This window comes from Macaca thibetana, chromosome 16 (genome assembly GCF_024542745.1).
Source record: "Macaca thibetana thibetana isolate TM-01 chromosome 16, ASM2454274v1, whole genome shotgun sequence".
Classification (NCBI taxonomy): Eukaryota; Metazoa; Chordata; class Mammalia; order Primates; family Cercopithecidae; genus Macaca; species Macaca thibetana.
This window is the reverse complement of record NC_065593.1, coordinates 11,344,751-11,363,107: the sequence shown is the minus strand read 5'-3', so window position 1 is coordinate 11,363,107 and position 18,357 is coordinate 11,344,751. Positions and strand designations below refer to the sequence as shown.

Sequence of the window (18,357 nt, the reverse complement as noted above, 5' to 3'; positions counted from 1 at the left end):
ACTTTCGACTGATCTCACAGGAGCCACTTTCTGGGACTGAGGGTATCTTTGGACACACAGATAGGCGTTAACCACGGCCGGCGAGAGGGCAGGAGCTTCATGCCACAGAAATGTCCAGGGTGCCTGCTACCTGCACAGCACAGCTCAGGATCCGTCCAAGGATGACAAGACCCCAGTGCATCTCAGTGCCCCTTCTGCTCCGCGGGGCACAGTGCTCACAGGCAGCGGGCGGGCAGTAAACACAGCACCCTGCATGACTAACTTCTCACCCTGTTTTCCTCCTCCCACACCTCTTGGATGAGTACTGCCCACTTTGGAATCCAACTCAGAATGAAGTAACAAAAAAGCCATTGCCCCACTCCAAGGTCTTCCTCCAACAATAACAATCTCATAGATGGGACCTCATGCCAGCTTTGCTCAGGGAGGCACCGTCTCAAACAGTCGTGGGTGGTGAGCTCGTATGGGTTGCAACTCAAGGCCTCGTAGGGTGTTTGGAGGTGGAAGGACTCTCAGCACAATATTCAGGCAGGAAAGACAATGGACTCCAACCCAAAGAACGTCTCATTTTAACAATCTCATATCCACTTCAGCAAGCATTCTGTCTTTGCAAACAAGTAGCCATTCGCACTGTGTTCGCCCACACCACCCCTGCAAGAAGGCATCCAAGAGGCTAATTAGATAGAGCCCGGCACACAGAAGGCATTTAGCAAATACTTGTAACTTGATAATCAATTCACATGGTCCTTGCCCACTCACTTATTAGAATATAACCTGCAGATCATTTCCATGTAGACTAGGAGTTTCACTGACTCCCTGGGACCTAACCCTTTAAAAGCTCACTCTGGTTACGTCCATCCAGACTGATCCTCCCTGTAGCCCAAAACTTCCCGCCGCACCGCAGGCTCCCATTCCCACACCCTACCCCACAGTCTCCACTCAAGCCCCAGAATGGCAGAGCTTCCTGCGCTAATGTTGGACACACATAAAAGCCCCAGAAAAAAGGCAGAGTAGGATGGGTTTTAAGATCCCTCTTGAAACTGGTGCTTCATACCTGTTAACTAATGAGTCCGCTCGCCCCAGATTTTTTACTCTCTTGCTTGGTTCCCTTTCACAACCTCTCATTTCCAAGTTTATTCATAAAATGTCTTCCTGGGCAGTGGCTCATGCCTGTAATCCTAGCACTTTGGGAGGCCGAGGTTGGACGGATCACAAGGTCAGGAGTTCAAGACCAGCCTGACCAACATGGTGAAACCCTGTCTCTACTAAAAATACAAAAATTAGCTGGGCATGGTGGCGTGTGCCTGTGATCCCAGCTACCTGGGAGGTTGAGGCAGCAGGAGAATCACTTGAACCCAGAAGGCGGTGGCTGTAGTGAGCCGAGACTGAGCCATTGCACTCCAGCCTGGGCAACAGAGCAGGACTCTACCTCAAAAAAAAAAAAAAAAAAAAAAAAAAGAGAGAGATATATATCTTATCTACATATATAGATCTATATAGAGATAGATATCTACATATACTATATATAGATATTATCTATATATACTAGATACGGTATATATAGTATACAGATAGATATTATCTCTATATATCGTATATACATTATCTATATATAGTATATATAGATATCTAGATATATACAATATATAGACAGATATCTATATAGATATATACTATAGATAGATAACATCTATATCTGTATATCTATAGATTATATCTATAGATATAGATAGATAAGATCTATATATGGATAGTATCTATATAGATGATATCTATATCTATAGATAGTATCTATATAGATAGATGGATTATATCTATATCTATAGACAGATAAATTATATCTGTATCTGTAGATAGATAATATCTATATATAGTATATATAGATATATCTATATAGTATATAATATCTATATATAGATAATATCTATATATAGTATATACAGAGATATTACCTATCTATATATACTATAGATGTCTATAGTATATATAGTATAATATCTATCTCTCTATATATACTATATATATTACCTATCTCGATATATATACTATACTAGAGACTGTCGACAGAAGATTCCATTCTGTGTACACAGTGCTTAAAAATGTTGTTAGTTTTCAACAATGAAAAATAGAGTTTTGTTCATAAACATCTGGATATCTATTTTCTTTCAGAAAATCATGAGGTGTCGTCCCACCAGCCCCATCTTCCTGCCTGTACACAGCTGGTTGGGGCTGACAAGGTTACCACTACCTGCCATTTTTTAAAAATACTCAGTTGAGCTGCTTCATGCATGTGTTTTCCGTGTTTAGTTCTATGAGTGTCTGAGTTTGGGTCTGATGAAAAGAGGGCGCCTGGTAATTTTGCAACAAGTATTACAGGTGAGGGTGGCATCAGACACAAACTCAGGAAGAGAAATATATATATAGAGATAGATAGATAGATAGATATAGATAACAGATATATCTATATAGATATAGATATAATAATATCTATTATATAGATAGATATATAGAAGGTAGTGGTTTGGAAGGACAGCTCTCCTGGATTCCAGAGGTCCTGACTTTGCCTGCGTGCCACGTCCCTGCCACCCCCAAAACATCATAATGCCATTTCCCTAGGAGTCCAGTAATCACAGACCAGCTCTTTTCAAAAAGAGTTCAAATCAAGCAAAAGTCATTCCCGATGGGTACACAATTCACAGTAGACCTGTACTTCCTTTGGCCTATAATTAATGAGTGTTGGTCGATCTAATGACTGGTAGAGATCCTGCTATGGGATTACTGGCTGGACTCTGCTAAGCCACTGGGCTCTGCCATGTAATGAATGGTAAAGAGGCAAGTGACGACAGGCCAGCACACTTGTCCTAACCCAAGTAGGCAAATTAGGATGCCCCAGTCTAAAGATCTCCGTAGAAGAGAAAAATGGAAGAAGAAGAAATTTTACAGCTCCTCCAAACCTCCTAGGTTCCTCGAAGGCAGGGATGCTTTTCATCTTGTTCGGATGCCAGGGTGCTAAGCAGAATGTACAAATGAAAACAGTACAAGCCCCAAATTCTTTGACTTAGCCTCGGCTAGAAACAAAGTTGAAAGCAGAGTGCATGCATATTTCTTTTAATAGTAAAAATACTGAGATCCAAACAATGTTTGAGCTATTGACCCTAAAGCTTTGAAATTTTAAGACCTGCCATTACATCCTCTTACACAGATAGGAATAAAGGCTGGAAAATATACACAAGTCAGCCATGCTGGTGACACTTAAGAATATAACACCGGCCAGGTGAAGAGCCTTTCTTGGCAACTGTATACTCATTCTAAGTCTTGTCTCCATAAAATTGAGTCATTTGTCTTCAATAGCTCCACCATGAGATTCTACCATTGTTTATGGTTATAGGGCCTTTAACTTTGGGGCTACGATGCATGTTTACCTGTTTAAAGAAACTGTTTTCTCATTCAATTTCTGTAAGAGGAAATTGGATTTAAGTTTGTTCTTCAGCTTGATAATATTCGACTATGCCTCCACCATTGTATTATTATAAAGTGTCCTTGCAAGTAAAAAATAGGTGGTGACTGTTAGAAAACTTGGAAAAATATAAAGTAGACACTTTTCTCTTTCCAAATAGATTCTGAAGGTCAGTGGTAGAATCTATGTATTGTTTTGTTTTTTAAACAAACTCAATTTCTGAGGTGTTTCCGACACCCACCAAAGTTTAACAATCAGGCAGGAAGACTCCCTAACCAAGACGTCTAAAAGAATGGTTTTTAGGCCGGGCATGGTAGCTCACACCTGTAATCCCAGCACTTTGAGAGGCTGAGGCTGGTGGATCACCTGAGGTCAGGAGTTTGAAAGCAGCCTGGCCAACATGGTGAAATCCGTCCCTACTAAAAATACAAAATTAGTCGCGTGTGGTGGCTGGCACCTGTAATCCCAGCTACTCGGGAGGCTGAGACAGGAGAAATCCCTTAGAACCCAGGAGGCAGAGGTTGCAGTGAGCTGAGACGGCGCCATTGCACTCCAGCCTAAAAAGGCCGGGCGTGGTGGCTCACGCCTGTAATCCCAACACTTTGGGAGGCCGAGGCGGGCGGATCACGAGGTCAGGAGATCGAGACCATCCTGGCTAACTCGGTGAAACCCCGTCTCTACTAAAAATACAAAAAATTAGCCGGGTGTGGTGGCAGGCACCTGTAGTCTCAGGTACTCGGGACGCTGAGGCAGGAGAATGGTGTGAATGCTGGAGGCGGAGCTTGCAATGAGCTGAGATCACACCACTGCACTCCAGTCTGGGCGACAGAGCAAGACTCTGTCTCAGAAAAAAAAAAAAAAAAAAAAAAAAAAAAAAAAAAAAAACACTTTCTAAAGGATGCCAAGAAAGTCATAAACGCCCACCATGCCCACACATGCCTGTTTGTAATGACACTTTTATTTCAATGTAATTCACATATCATTATATTCACCCTCTAAAAGCATATAATATAATGGTTTTTGGAATAGTCACAGAGTTGTATAACCTGCACCACTACCTAATTTTAGAACATTTTTATTGTCTCAAAAAGAAACCTTGTACCCATCAGTAGTCACTCTCCATTAACTCCAGCCCCAGGCAACCACCAGGGTGATTTTCTGTGGATTTCTCTATTCTAGGCATTTCACATAAACAGAATCATATGGCACATGGCTTTTTGTGTCTAGCTTCTTTGACTTACTGTGATGTTTTCAAGGTTCATCCACGTTGTAGCATGTATCAGCCAGTACCTTCATTCCTTTTTATGGCTGAATAATATTCCATCGTATGGATAAAACCACATTTTGTTTATCTATTCATCAGCTGATGGGCATTTGGATTGCTGCTGGTCATAATAAATAACGCTGCTCTGAACATGCACGCACAGGTTTTTGTGTGGGCATGTGTCTCCAATTTTCTTGGGTATACAGCTAGGAGCGGAATATTCTGGGTCACTGAATATTCTAGAAGATTTCTGGATCCTATTCTACACATTTATTTTTGTTCCACTTCCATATCTGAACCACGTGCTGCTCATCAGTGACTCCACCTAACAGTGAGGAACGCCCTCACACTGTTTTCCAATAAACAGTCTTGCAAAGTAACTCAGCTTCCTAGAATACAGCAAATAACAAAATCTGTCTCTTTTGTCTTTTTACTTGTGTGGGTCTTCAACTTCATACCAGCAGTGTGACTGACTCGAAGCCACTTGGCATTTGCCACAAATGAGAGATGACTGGCCTTCAACACTGGTGAAAAATGAGGGGTGTGTTACGCACGTAAGTTTTACCTAAACGTTACACATTAGAACAGATATCCTAGAAGAGAAAACAAAACCCACACAGAAGCGGATTAATAGGAAGCTTTAAGCTCTCACAGCCTTCCACTAAGAATCCATTAAAGAAAAATAATGGAGACAAAATTAGTCTTTATATAAATTAGGCTGGCTGTCTCTCTCACACAGACACACGCGCACATGCACATGCACACAACCCTAATTTAATCAACCAAATGTGCCACATGCACATCTTTTTAGTCTCACATTTGCTCAACACAGATGGACAGAAGAAAATAGACGGATGTTTTTGGGTATAGAACCTTCTCAGAGTAACTTTTATTAACATGGAATTATCAGGGCCGTTCGTTCTATTTGGGGAGTTCGAAAATGATCCGATTATTTGTAACAAAGAAAAGTTAAACGTGTTCTACTGGAAAACTTATCCAGAAACTCACATTAGTTCCTGGCATAATAAAGTTAAATGGGAATCCAATCATTTAAAGAAAAATTAAAGCAAGAAATCAAGAAAATTACTATTTGGCAAAGGAATCCAAAAGCTCAAATCCTGGTTTAGTCCTCCAAGCTTTGCTCACAAACATAATAACACATTTATAGACATAGATTCTTCATCAAAAGAGCTTAAAAGGCTGGGTGTGATGCTCATGCCTGTAATGCCAACATTTTGGGAGGCCAAGACAGGAGGATTGCTTGAGCCCAGACTTCAAGACCAACCTGGGCAATATAGCAAGACCCCTTCTCCAAAAAAAACAAAAACAAAAACAAAAACACTTTTTTTTTCAGTAGTCTGGCATAGTGGCATATGCCCATGGTCCCAGTTACTTGGAAGGCTAATGTGGGAGGATTACTTGAGTCCGGGAGGTTGATTTTGCCATGGCACTCCAGCCTGGATGACAGAGAGACTCCATCTCAAAAAAAAAAAAAAAAAAAAAAAAAAAAAAAAAAAAAAAGCTTAAAAACAATTTTTAACTCTCCTGGATCTGGGTTCATGCTTTAATAAGACGCATAGATTTCCCTTAAAAATTGTTATTTCCGATTATTTTTCTTTGTCTACTAATCCACAAACTCAGTTATTCTCATTTCAACTTAAGTCACTGTCACCCATGCTCATTCTTCCAAATACTGAGGCAAAAATGAAAAGATTAGAAGACTGGGCGGTCTGGTCACAGCTTGGCTTATAAATAACCAGATCACCTGTATCAAGTCCCTTTACCACGTAGGGACTTCATTTCCGTATGCGTAAAACAAACAGGTTCTATTTCTTAAACCAGATATTGTGAACTTTTTCTGGTAAGGGTCAGAGAGTAAATATTTTCCCTTTGTGAGCCACGTGGTCTCTGCTGCAACTACAGATACTCCTCAACTTATGACAGGGATATATACTGAGAAACCCATTGTAACTTGCAAATACTGTATGTCAAAAATGCACGTATTACAGCTAAACTACTGAATACCACAGCTTAACTTCACCTACCTTACACGTGCTCAGAACACTTCCGTTAGCGTACAGTTGGGCAAAATCATTTAATATAAAGCCTATTTTGTAGTATTGTATGTCTCTTGTAATTGACTGAATATTGAACTGAAGTACAGTTTCTAGCGAATGAGTATCACTTTTCGCACCAAGTCAAAAAATCGTTAAGTCCAACCATTTTAAGTTGGAGACAGCCTGTACTCAGTTCTACAATCTCAGTGCAAAACCAGCCATAGACAGTATGTAAACAAAAGGGCATGGCTGTGTTCCAATAAAGAAAGCTTCATTTATAAAAACAGCTGTGAGTTGAATTTGGCCCATGGGCCACAGTGTGCCAACCCCTGCGTTAGAGGATTTAGAAGCTTCCTCCTAGGATGATTATGAAGTCAAATCACTGGCCTCTGCAACCCACTTTTAGGAAAGATCAAGTTCTGAAGGTCTGAGAGTGGAGACAGATGTTCACCGCAGCACTCAGTTCTAGGAGAGTGTCTAGGGACACAGATATTGGACTCTTCATAGTTCCATCAACAGCCACCTTCTATTTTACTTGGTACCTCGCTCATGCTCTGCTGACCACTGCCTTGGGCTTAGATAAAGCATCACTCTGGATGGTGGAATCTGGCTTTCTGAAAGGTTGGTAGGAGTCAGATGGCACAACCCAAATGTGTAGGGAAACCGCTGTGCAGGGGGAGGGGCTTGGCCAGTGTAAAATAGGAGACAAGAGGGAAGTGAGCAGATAAAACATCTTTGCTTTCCTGGGGACTACTCCAGCGCATGGTTCCTCTTTGCAGCCCTTCCAGAAGTGAACATAACCACTAAGTGACCTGCTGGGACTCTGCATTTCATTGTCAAACACCAGCCAGCATCACTTGGCATGTTCTTTGGCTTTCCTTCCCTTGCACACCTACCCTCACCACTCTGTACCGATACCTCCTAAATAAGGTGTTAACGCTCAATCCTTGTATCAGGCTCTGCTTTATATTGGGGGAGAAAGGGTTAAGATACCATCTCAAATGGTACTCTTTCTTTAAACAATGAACAACGTAGATAAAACTCCTGGATGTAGAGTATACAAAGATTAATAAATAAGAAGTAAAATCTTGACTAATACATTAAACTAAACTAATCTTGGCCATCTATACTAGCTTCAAATACCCCTAAGGTCCAAATGCTAAAATGTATCCTAAACAATATCTAAAAGGCCAGCATCTCTCCAAAGAGAGGGCCTGAATACCTATACCTATGGCTATATTAAGTGAGGAAGCATGCATGCCTGGCCTTCCAATTACATATATATACACACACACTCACACATATATATACCTATATATACACATATATACACACACGTATATATACACAACACATATATACACATACACACATATATATACATATATACATTATATACACACATGTATACATATATACACATTATATATACACACGTGTGTGTGTGTGTGTGTGTGTGTGTGTGTGTATATTTTAAGACGGAGTCTTGCTCTGTTCCCCAGGCTGGAGTGCAGTGGTGCAATCTTAGCTCGCTGCAAGCTCTGCCTCCCGGGTTCACGCCATTCTTCTGCCTCAGCCTCCTGAGTAGCTGGGACTACAGGCGCCCACCACCATGCCCAGCTAATTTTTTTTTGTATTTTAGTAGAGACAGGGTTTCACCGTGTTAACCAGGATGGTCTTGATCTCCTGACCTCGTGATCCACCCACCTCGGTCTCCCCAAGTGCTGGGATTACAGGCGTGAGCCACTGCACCCGGCACCAATTATATTTTTATTTTATTTATTTATTTGAGACAGGGTCTTGCTCTGTCACCCAGGCTGGAAAGCAATGGTGCGATTTCGGTTCATTGCAACCTCCGCGTCCTGGGCTCAAGTGATCCTTCCACTTCAGCCTCACAAATAGCTGGGACTACAGGTGTGCGCCATCACGCCCAGCTAATTTTTGTATTTTTAATAGAGATGGGGTTTCACCATGGTCCCCAGGCTGGTCTCGAGCTCTTGGGCTCAAGTGATCCACCCACCTCAGCCTCCCAAAGTGCTGGATTACAGGTGAGAGCCACCACACCCGGCCAACCTTTCAATTATAAATGGAACAAAAAATGTTGTGCTGTATCTCTCGAAAAAAAATTATTTGTTGTTGTATAAGTAAGAGGTCCCTGCCATGGTCTGAATGTTTGTGTCCCCTCCAAATTCACGTGTTGAAACCTAATTCCCCATGTGACAGTATGAAGAGGCAGCACTTTTAGGAGGTGACTAAGTCGTGCAGGCTCTACCATCATGGACTTAGTGCCATTAAAAGAGAAACCCAGGACGGGCGCGGTGGCTCACGCCTGTAATCCCAGCATTTTGGGAGGCCAAGACGGGCGGATCATGAGGTCAGGAGATCGAGACCATCTTGGCTAACACGGTAAAACCCCGTCTCTACTAAAAATACAAAAAATTAGCCGGGCGTGGTGGCGGGCGCCTGTAGTCCCAGCTACTCAGGAGGCTGAGGCAGGAGAACGGCGTGAACCAGGGAGGCGGAGCTTGCAGTGAGCCGAGATCGCACCACTGCACTCCAGCCTGGGCGACAGACCAAGACTCCGTCTCAAAAAAAAAAAAAAAAAAGAGAAACCCAGGGGAGTTTGTCTGTCCTTTCCACCACGTGAGAATGCAGCTGTCCTTATGAACCAGAAAGCAGGCCCACGCCCGACACCACATCGGCCAGCACCTTGATCCTGGACTTCCCATCCTCCTGAACTGTGATCAGTAAATTTCCATTGTTTATAAGTCATCCAGTCTATGGTATTTTGTTACTGCAGCCTGCACAGACTAAGACAGTCTCCTTAGCACTAGCTGAGGTCCCTGGATGGGGTAGGCTATTGATAATAGCTCACTATCCATGCACTAAATACAACCCAAACCATCAGCAATGCAGTCAACTTTTGGTGGGAATGGAGAGCTTCCCTGGACAGTGCAAGACAAGCGATTTCCTGATACCAAAACCCCGGGAGTTCCTGGGGCTGAACTGAAGGCCACTGTGCATAATGAAATTTCCAGAGAGCCACAAGAAAGACGGGGACTTCCAAAGTCCACGGAGCATACTCTGATGGCGTTGGCGAGTTTACATGAAAGCAACAGCATTACTGCATTAACCACTGAAACTTCCTGTTAGCCATCTGGCCCAACGCCGTTTACTAAATAATCCGCGCTTTCCCCAGTGATTTAAAACATCACTCTTATCATAAACCTGAACTATATTTCAGTCTGTCTCTGACTTGCCGTGCCTGACAATCTTTTCTCCCTTGCCTTTTATGGCATTACCTTCTCCTGGATTCCTCGGATCTCTGACAATTCCTTCAAAGTCTCCTTGGCTGCTGCCTTAAACACGTGCTGCAAGGCCCTGGGTGATCTTCTACATCTTCATCACTTCACCTCTCTGCTGATGAAACGCAAATCCTGGGCCACGCTGTGTGGCTGGGCAGGTTGGTCACTGATCAACAGTGGCCGGGCCAACGGGGCAAGGAGCGGCAAACTCCATTCTACTCTCTGCATGCCAGGCCGTGTACCCACATGGGTCCCCAAGTTCCCATCTCCAGCTCAGAAGTCCTCTAAGTCACACTGCAGCTATCTAAACGCCAGCCACCTCTCCCTGAACGCACACCAGGGAACCACACACTCAGCACGAACTCATTTTCTTTCTTCCTAACCTGTTCCTCCTTTGAATACCCTATACTCACTGTACGGTCCCATCACACAAGGCAGAAAACCCAGACAAATCTTCTCTTCCTCTTTGTCTGTCTACCTTTCTTCCAGACACTTCTAGGCAGTCCCAGTCCCTGACCTGCCATATCCTGTCTGACAGATTCCACCTCCTCCTCTCCAGCCACTGCTGTAGAATTGGTGTTTGACCTCATTATTTCTCCTCTCATTTAGTCCGTCAGCTTCCATGCTTACTGGCCTTAAAGCCTTTGCTCTGCCGCACAAGCAACCTTGCCACAATATTCTGATCATGTCACGCCATCGCCTGGAAATTTCCCATGGATTCCCGCTGCCTACAGGATAAAGACCTGACTCCTCAAAATGCCTCAAGGCCCCTGACTCGCTCTCTCACCTCTTTGTTACCAATGCCAAACACATCCGCTGTTTCTCTCTCGCTGCCTGGTCTTTACTCATGCCGTAACCTTGGCTTGGAATGCCTGAGTCAAGGCTGCCCCCTCCCGCCCTGCAAAGACTTGGTTGATACTCAGATAAAGTTGACTACTCCCTTCCTCGAGCCCCCACATTTCCGCACAAATAATTGTAACGCTTCTAGGTTTATATGTGTCTCTGGCCCTGTTAGAACTGCAGCTTCTGAGATTAGAGACAGCATCTAATTTGATTTTGGATCCCCAGAGCTTGGCTCAGTGGTTAGCACTGTGACAACCTCATCCACAAAATCCTAAATGGATGTGAAAATAAGCAGATTAGCCAGCCAGGCGTGGTGGCTCACGCCTGTAATCCTAACACTTTGGGAGGCTGAGGGGGGCAGATCATGAGGTCAGGAAATTGAGACCATCCTGGCCAACATGGTGAAACCCCGTCTCTACTAAAAATACGAAAATTAGCTGGGCGTGGTGGCACGTGCCTGTAATCCCAGCTACTTGGGAGGCTGAGGCAGGAGAATCGCTTGAACCAGGGAGTTGGAGGTTGCAGTGAGCCAAGATTGCGCCACTGCACTCCAGCCTGGCGACAGAACAAGACTCTCAAAACAAGAAAAGGAGGGGGAAAAAAAGAAAGAAAGAAAGAAAACAAGCAGATTAGCCAAGGCAAGGTAATACAAATGTAAATTAGACTTTCAACCGGTTATAGGTATAAAAATGGGGACAGATCACCTATTATCCCCAGGCACCCTCTGGAAAAGAAGAGATTAGGGATTAAGAGAGAAAGATTAGAAGTGTCTGGAAGAAAGGTAGACAGACAAAGAGGAAGAGAACAATGGCCTGCTTAGAACCAGGACCATACTTTCTGGGCCCTGGGCCGGCGTGTGGATGAAATGCCACCTAGAGAGAGACAGAGCAAACATGCTTAAGCAAGGGGCCAGGCAGAGAGGCAGATGCAGCTGGCCCAGCAGTGAGGAGGCACAAGCTCAGGTGCCTCCAAGAGTCAGGAGGTAAGATAAACTTGAGTGGCTATTCTCATAGATGCCTTCCTGCAGAAAGGCAGGCAGATTAAAAAATATTTAAAACATCTCTACGGCCAAATAAAACAAGTCTAAGAAATGATTCCAGAGGAGAATCAGAAAGATAGCTGCTTTCCTTCTCCCTTAGACTATCGAGCAGAATTATTAATATGATGTTCAAGGGCTGCGTGATCCCTACAAACACAGCTGACTCTTTGCCACCAGTAAGACACTCCCCATCCCCTACCCCTTCCATACCCTTCCTATCCTGCAGCTTCCTCCTCCAGGAAGCCTCCCTGATTCCCTAGGGTCTCTCTGTGACATGCTCTTAAAACACCCTGGATTCCTGCTTCACAACCCTTTCCTGATTGAATCAGATAGGTTTTCACTGAAATTCTGTAAGAAGATAAACACTTTGACGACAGACTTTGTTCTTATTAAATCCCCAGTATCCCAAGACTCACTCTGCCTGGTATATATATCTGAGGCTCAAACTATGTGTTGAACGAATGATTCAATCAAACAGATAAACAATGAGTTAAGGCCGCGTGTGGTGGCTTGCACCTATAATCCCAGCACTTTGGGAGGCTGTGGTGGGCGGATCACGAGGTCAGGAGATGGAGACCATTCTGGCTAACACGGTGAAACCCTGTCTCTACTAAAAATACAAAAAAAAAAAAAAAAAAAAAATAGCCAGGCGTGGTGGCAGGCATCTGTAGTTCCAGACACTTGGGAGGCTGAGGCAGGAGAATGGTGCGAACCCGGGAGGCGGAGCTTGCAGTGAGCCGAGATCATGCCACTGTGCTCCAGCCTGGGTGACAGAGCAAGACTGCTTCAAAAAAAGAGTTAGACAAGTAATGAATAAAAACTGGCATAATATATCTAGAATGTAAGACCAAGGTAGGTGCTGGGATTATTTTTAGCATAAAAGAGAAGGAGAGAGTCGAGCACGATAGCTCATGCCTATAATCTCAGCACTTTGGGAAGCAGAGGCAGAAGTCAGAAGTTTGGGATCAGCCTAGGCAACATACTGAAACGCTGTCTCTACTACAAAAAAAAACAAAAACAAAACAAAACAAACTGCTTTTAGGCACAGTGGCTCATGCCTGTAATCCCAACATTTTAGAAGGTCAAGGCCAGTAGATCAGTAGATTATTTGAGGCCAAGAATTCAAGACCAGCCTGGGCAACATGGCAAAACTTCATCTCTACAAAAAGCCAGGGGTGGTGGTACGTGCCTGTAATCCCAGCTACTCAGGAGGCTGCGGTGGGAGGGTCACTTAAGCCCAGGAAGTTGAGGCTGCAGTGAGCCACGACCGTGCCACCGCACTCCAGCCTGGGCAACAGAGTGAGACCCTGTTGCAAATAAATAAAAAACAAAAAAATCAGCCTGGCGTGATGACACATGCCTGTAATCCCAGCTACTCAGGGGGCAGAGATAGGAGGAGTGCTTGAGTCCAGGAGGTTGAGGTCGCAGTGAGCCATGATCGTGCCACTGTACTCTAGCCTGGGCAACAGCGTGCGATTCTGTCTAAATAAATAAATAAAGAGAGCAAAGGCAAATAGGGCAAGTCCTCGTCGATCCAACAGACAGCCTGAAGCAGGGACCAGCAGCTGTGGCCCAGGGGACTATCTAGTCAAACCAACTATCATATGGCCCAGTGAACTTGCCAACGAAAATCATCTTTTACATTTTTTTTTGTTTTCTTGAGACAGAGTATTGCTCTTGTTGCCCAGGCTGGAGGGCAATGGCGTGATCTTGGCTCACTGCAACCTCTACCTCCCGGGTTCAAACAGTTCCCCTGCCTCAGCCTCTCGGGTGGCTGGGACTACAGGCGAGCACCACCACACCCAGAAAATTTTGATATTTTTAGTAGAGACGGGGTTTCACCATGTTGGCCAGACTGGTCTGGAACTCCTGACCTCAAATGATCCACCCGCCTCGGCCTCCCAAAGTGCTGGGATTACAGGCGTGAGCCACCACACCCGGCCGAAACAATGATATTTTATAACACACACAAGTTATTTGAAATTCCTATTTTGGGATCCATAGATAAAGTTTTATTGGAACACAGCTACACTCATTTGTTTACCTATCATCCAGGGCTGCTTTCACGGTGCGACAGTAGAGCTGAGTGGCTGGGACGGAGACCACATGACCCTCAAAGCCTAACTACTGGCTACGTGGCCCTTTACAGAAAAAGTTCACTGACCCCAGGCCTGGAGTCTCCATGGGATCACTATATCCCAGGACCCATAAGAAAGCTCTCACCAGTGGCATCTGCTAAATTCTGAGTCCCAGAAAAAAAGCTGCCAGACACTGTCTATTGATATACATGTGACTTAAACATCCATTAATAGAATGCTGGTGAAATTAATAGCATACCCACGCAATGTATTACTACACCGCTGTTTAAAAGAATGAGTTAGACTGAAATGTACGAAGTATGGAAAGATGTCCACATACACTGTCAAAGTAATATAAAGGACAACATAGACAATGTTTTCCAAATTACTTTAAAAGAATAAATGTACATATGTTTAAAAGGTGAGACCAGGGATTATTTTTTATTTCAAATCCTTTTGTACTTACTGAATTTTTTACCCTGAAAATAAACTATTCTCTAACTTAAAAAAAGATAAAGATGCTGACATTCAGAAAGCCATTTTCCCCCATGCCCCTCTGCAATAGAGTAGGTTAGTTGAGACAATAATGGATCCAAATGATTCATATCCCCTGGCAACCTGACATTCCAAAAATCTGGATCCAATGTTGTCCCAAATAACTGATTATCTCATGGCCCTATGGTCCAAATTCTGTGTTTTGTATACATAGACACACTCTTCTCTGAAACTTCAAGTCTTCGGTAACAGTGCAAAGCTGTTCATGTGTTTGTTTTGAGGAAGTGGAAGATTAGAACGGTCAGAAATAGTCCTACTTCCCTTTTCCTAGAAACTTCATTACCTCTTCCACTAGACCACGCCTCTTGAGCCTGCAGAAGGTCAGGTTGCCAGGGGATACGAATAAACCAACTGCCCTCTTTGTGTCTCTGCTAAACAGTAGCTGGCTCCCCTGTCACTAGGACCCCCCCCCATCCTGGTGCAGGCTGATAATCATCAGCTGTAGTAACGATACCCGCAGGTGGGAAGGGGTGGTCATGTAGTCAGGTGGGCACAGAGGAGTGAGAGGCCAAGGCTGAGCCAGCAGGTGGATTTGGGTAGGAGTTTCGTCTTCTGCCTCGGCACGCATGTCTATGATCCCCACTAAATCTAACTTTGTTGGTTTAAATCCTCTCAGTTCTTTCATGGTAATTTCTTTTTTTTTTTTCCCTTGAGATGGAGTCTCGCTCTGTTGCCCAGGCTGGAGTGCAGTGGTGTGATCTCGGCTCACTGTAAGCTCCGCCTCCTGGGTTCACGCCATTCTCCTGCCTCCGCCTCCAGAGTAGCTGGGACTACAGGCGCCCACCACCACGCCCGGCTAATTTTTTGTATGTTTAGTAGAGACGGGGTTTCACTGTGTGAGCCAGGATGGTCTCGATCTCCTGACCTAGTGATCCGCCCACCTCGGCCTCCCAAAGTGCTGGGATTACAGGCGTGAGCCACCGCGCCCGGCCTCTCATGGTAATTTCTTTGGGGAGTCATGGAGGTCAAGACACAGTTCTGTTTAGCTGGTTTGCCCTGTCCTGCCCTGCCCAAGACCACAGGCTGCAATAGTGCCCTCTATTCGCCTTGTTACAGAACCTGCCACGCGGTGCACTCCCTTTTACAGACCATCTACAGCCAACTTCTGGGGATCCTGGGGTCATTTGAAGTCCCGGGAGGTCTCTAATGATTGGTGGCATTGAGGTGTGGTCCTATTCAACTCAGAAAAGCACATGGAAACTGTACTATTTGATGGAATAAATAACCCCTAAGTACCCCCAGCATTTCCCAAACAACATCCGGAGAAACACCAGCCAGTGAGATACTTAAGGAAAAAGATGATGTTGTAGCAAAATTAGGGAAACCTCACATTTGCAATCCCCGTTTTGAAGCTTCAAGATCATTCAAACCTTCCAAATTCCAAGAGATCATGCAGTGGCTTTGCCTCATTCATTTTATTCAAACCAGCTGTTGACCACAGAACCTTTTGACCACAGAACCTTTAGAGATACCTTTGAGAAAACACAGCCCCAGACGAAGAGGTTGGGTTTAACGCAGATACCCAGGGAGGACGTGAGGGTCCAAGGAGGACTCAAACCATGAAGGGCAGCCTTCTTTCCAAGATACTCCCAGAACTACACCCCCAGATGTGCACCCCTACCACCCAGCACAGTGGGAGGAGTAAGACCCTGCAGACCCTGAGCATAGACTTAAGAAGACAAAGCCCCCAAACAGAGGTGAAGAAGGGTGAAAAAACCTGCCCCTCTAGAGAGCCAGAACACCAGGGGGTCGGTGCAGGATGCTCCCTCAAGCGGCACTCACCATTGGTGGTCGTGTTGACATAGTACCGCCGGCCCTGAGGTGACAGGTAGCTTTGCCAGCCAGGTGGAAGGATGACCGTCTGGCTTTCTTCTCCTGGCGGTGGGGGGACCATTCCAGGCTTCTGTTGGAGGAGAAAGAGAAGATCACACCCATTTGGCATTTTTGTAAGCGTTTTTAAACCAGGAAGGCAGAGGCTGATAAATTCACCCTAGAGTAGATTGACATTGGGAAGTCTGTGGCCCACAAACCCCTGAGGTCAGAGGCAGCATACACGTGATCTCAGGGGTTGCATGAGCATGAGCGATGAGGAGCACCCGAGCTTTCAGAGCCCCTGCACAGGGGACAGCTCCTCTGGGAGCAGAGAGAAAAATGCCATTCAGCTAATGGAGCTGGACTTTCTCCACGGCCCCCTAGAAAATCACTCACAGGGTGCTGGGCTTGCAAAAGGGCCCTCTCACTCCACCAGCTCCCACTGTGAAATCTCAAGTCTGAAATTCCCAGACCACAAAGCACAGCAGCAGACAAGGCCCCAGGCTTGCTTTGCAAGCCTAGCAGAAGTAATTAATGCAAGTCATCCCACAGCGAGATGCAAAACATTCTATAATAATGCTGAGAATCCATGAAGAGCTGGATGGAGCTTCTCTCGCCAAGGGTCCAGATCACTCTGGCAAAAAGAACTAGGACTCGGAGACAGAAAAGACGCTGACTTCCTATTGTATGCACTTATGTGAGGTTTAATTCTTTCAACCATGTATAGAGTTACTTTTCGTTAAAAAAACATATCAGAGAAAAATGTAACCAACATATAAAGAAACTAGATATCGAGTAGACACATACTAAAAAAAACAGCCACGGCTGGGCGCGGCGGCTCACGACTGTAATTCCAGCACTTTGGGAGGCCAAGGTGGGCGGACTGTCTAAGCTCAGGAGTTCGCGACCAGCCTGGGCAACATAGTGAAACTCCATCTCTACTAAAAATACAAACAATGAGCCAGGCGTGGCGGGGTGTGCCTGTAGTTCTAGCTACTCTGGAGGCTGAGGCAGGAGAATTGCTTGAACCTAGCAGGTGGAGGTTGCAGTGAGCAGAGATCGCACCACTGCACTCCAGCCTGGGCGACAGAGCAAGACTCCATCTCAAAACAAAGAAAAATAAAACAAACAGCCATGATCCCTGGGTGCTGGGATTACAGGCAATTATTACATTCTCTTTTCTACCTATCTCTTCCACCTAAATTTTCTCCCATACACACCGAAACCAAAGTTGTTAGCTAAAGAACATTTTAAAATTAGGACAGAGAGTCCAAATTAGCTCATAAGATTGCTATGCCTTTTGAAGTTAATTGATTAAAATCAGAATTCTAGCCACATGAAGAGAGTAGCCATGAATTTCTTAGCAAAGCCAGGGGCTATTCACAAACAGTAAAGGTAATCGGTTCCCAAATGTCCTCAGTATCCCTCAGCTGCGCCCATAGTGGTGGTCCCTGGTGACCCCCGCTTAGGGAAACAAGGTAACAGAATGAAAGAGAGCGGCAGAGACACACAGCTCCCAGGCTGCTCTCATGCTTTGTGAAGGTTGCAAAACCACGTGCCGTGGCTTCCCGTGGTGCCCTGCATGTCATCGGAGGGAACGAGTAAATCTGAGTTGCTGGGTGACTTTGAGTAAACACAGCCTCCCTTCTGCGTAGCTGTGGTGTAAGTTTCATAATGAATTTTCACAACTTAATTAAAAGCTTTCCCCTATGCCCCAGACGCTCCGTCTCCTACACCTGCTAACCTGCAGCGCCCATTTGATTCCGTATGGAAGACTGTCTTCTAAGAAAGCAGGAGACAGGGAGGTGGACAGCAGCCAGGCTCAACACGGTGTGGCATCCCACCAGGGTCCCAGGTTGCTGTCTCACCAGCACGTCCAGGAAGCATAAGCCCACATCTGGGCAGGTTTACCTGGGCCTCCACACTGCTGCGGCCTCTCCAGGATTGGAG

General features: G+C 44.9%; 1 protein-coding gene across 4 annotated transcripts in view; it reads right to left on the bottom strand.

Moving 5' to 3' along the window:
- Positions 1-18,357, bottom strand: part of GAS7 (growth arrest specific 7) — a 289,764-nt gene that overhangs the window by 91,846 nt on the left and 179,561 nt on the right. For all 4 annotated transcript variants that reach the window (XM_050765349.1, XM_050765352.1, XM_050765351.1 and 1 more), the window contains exon 2: positions 16,378-16,498. In XM_050765349.1, coding sequence (XP_050621306.1) covers positions 16,378-16,498 — 121 coding nt within the window. The remainder of the gene's footprint in view (positions 1-16,377; positions 16,499-18,357) is intronic.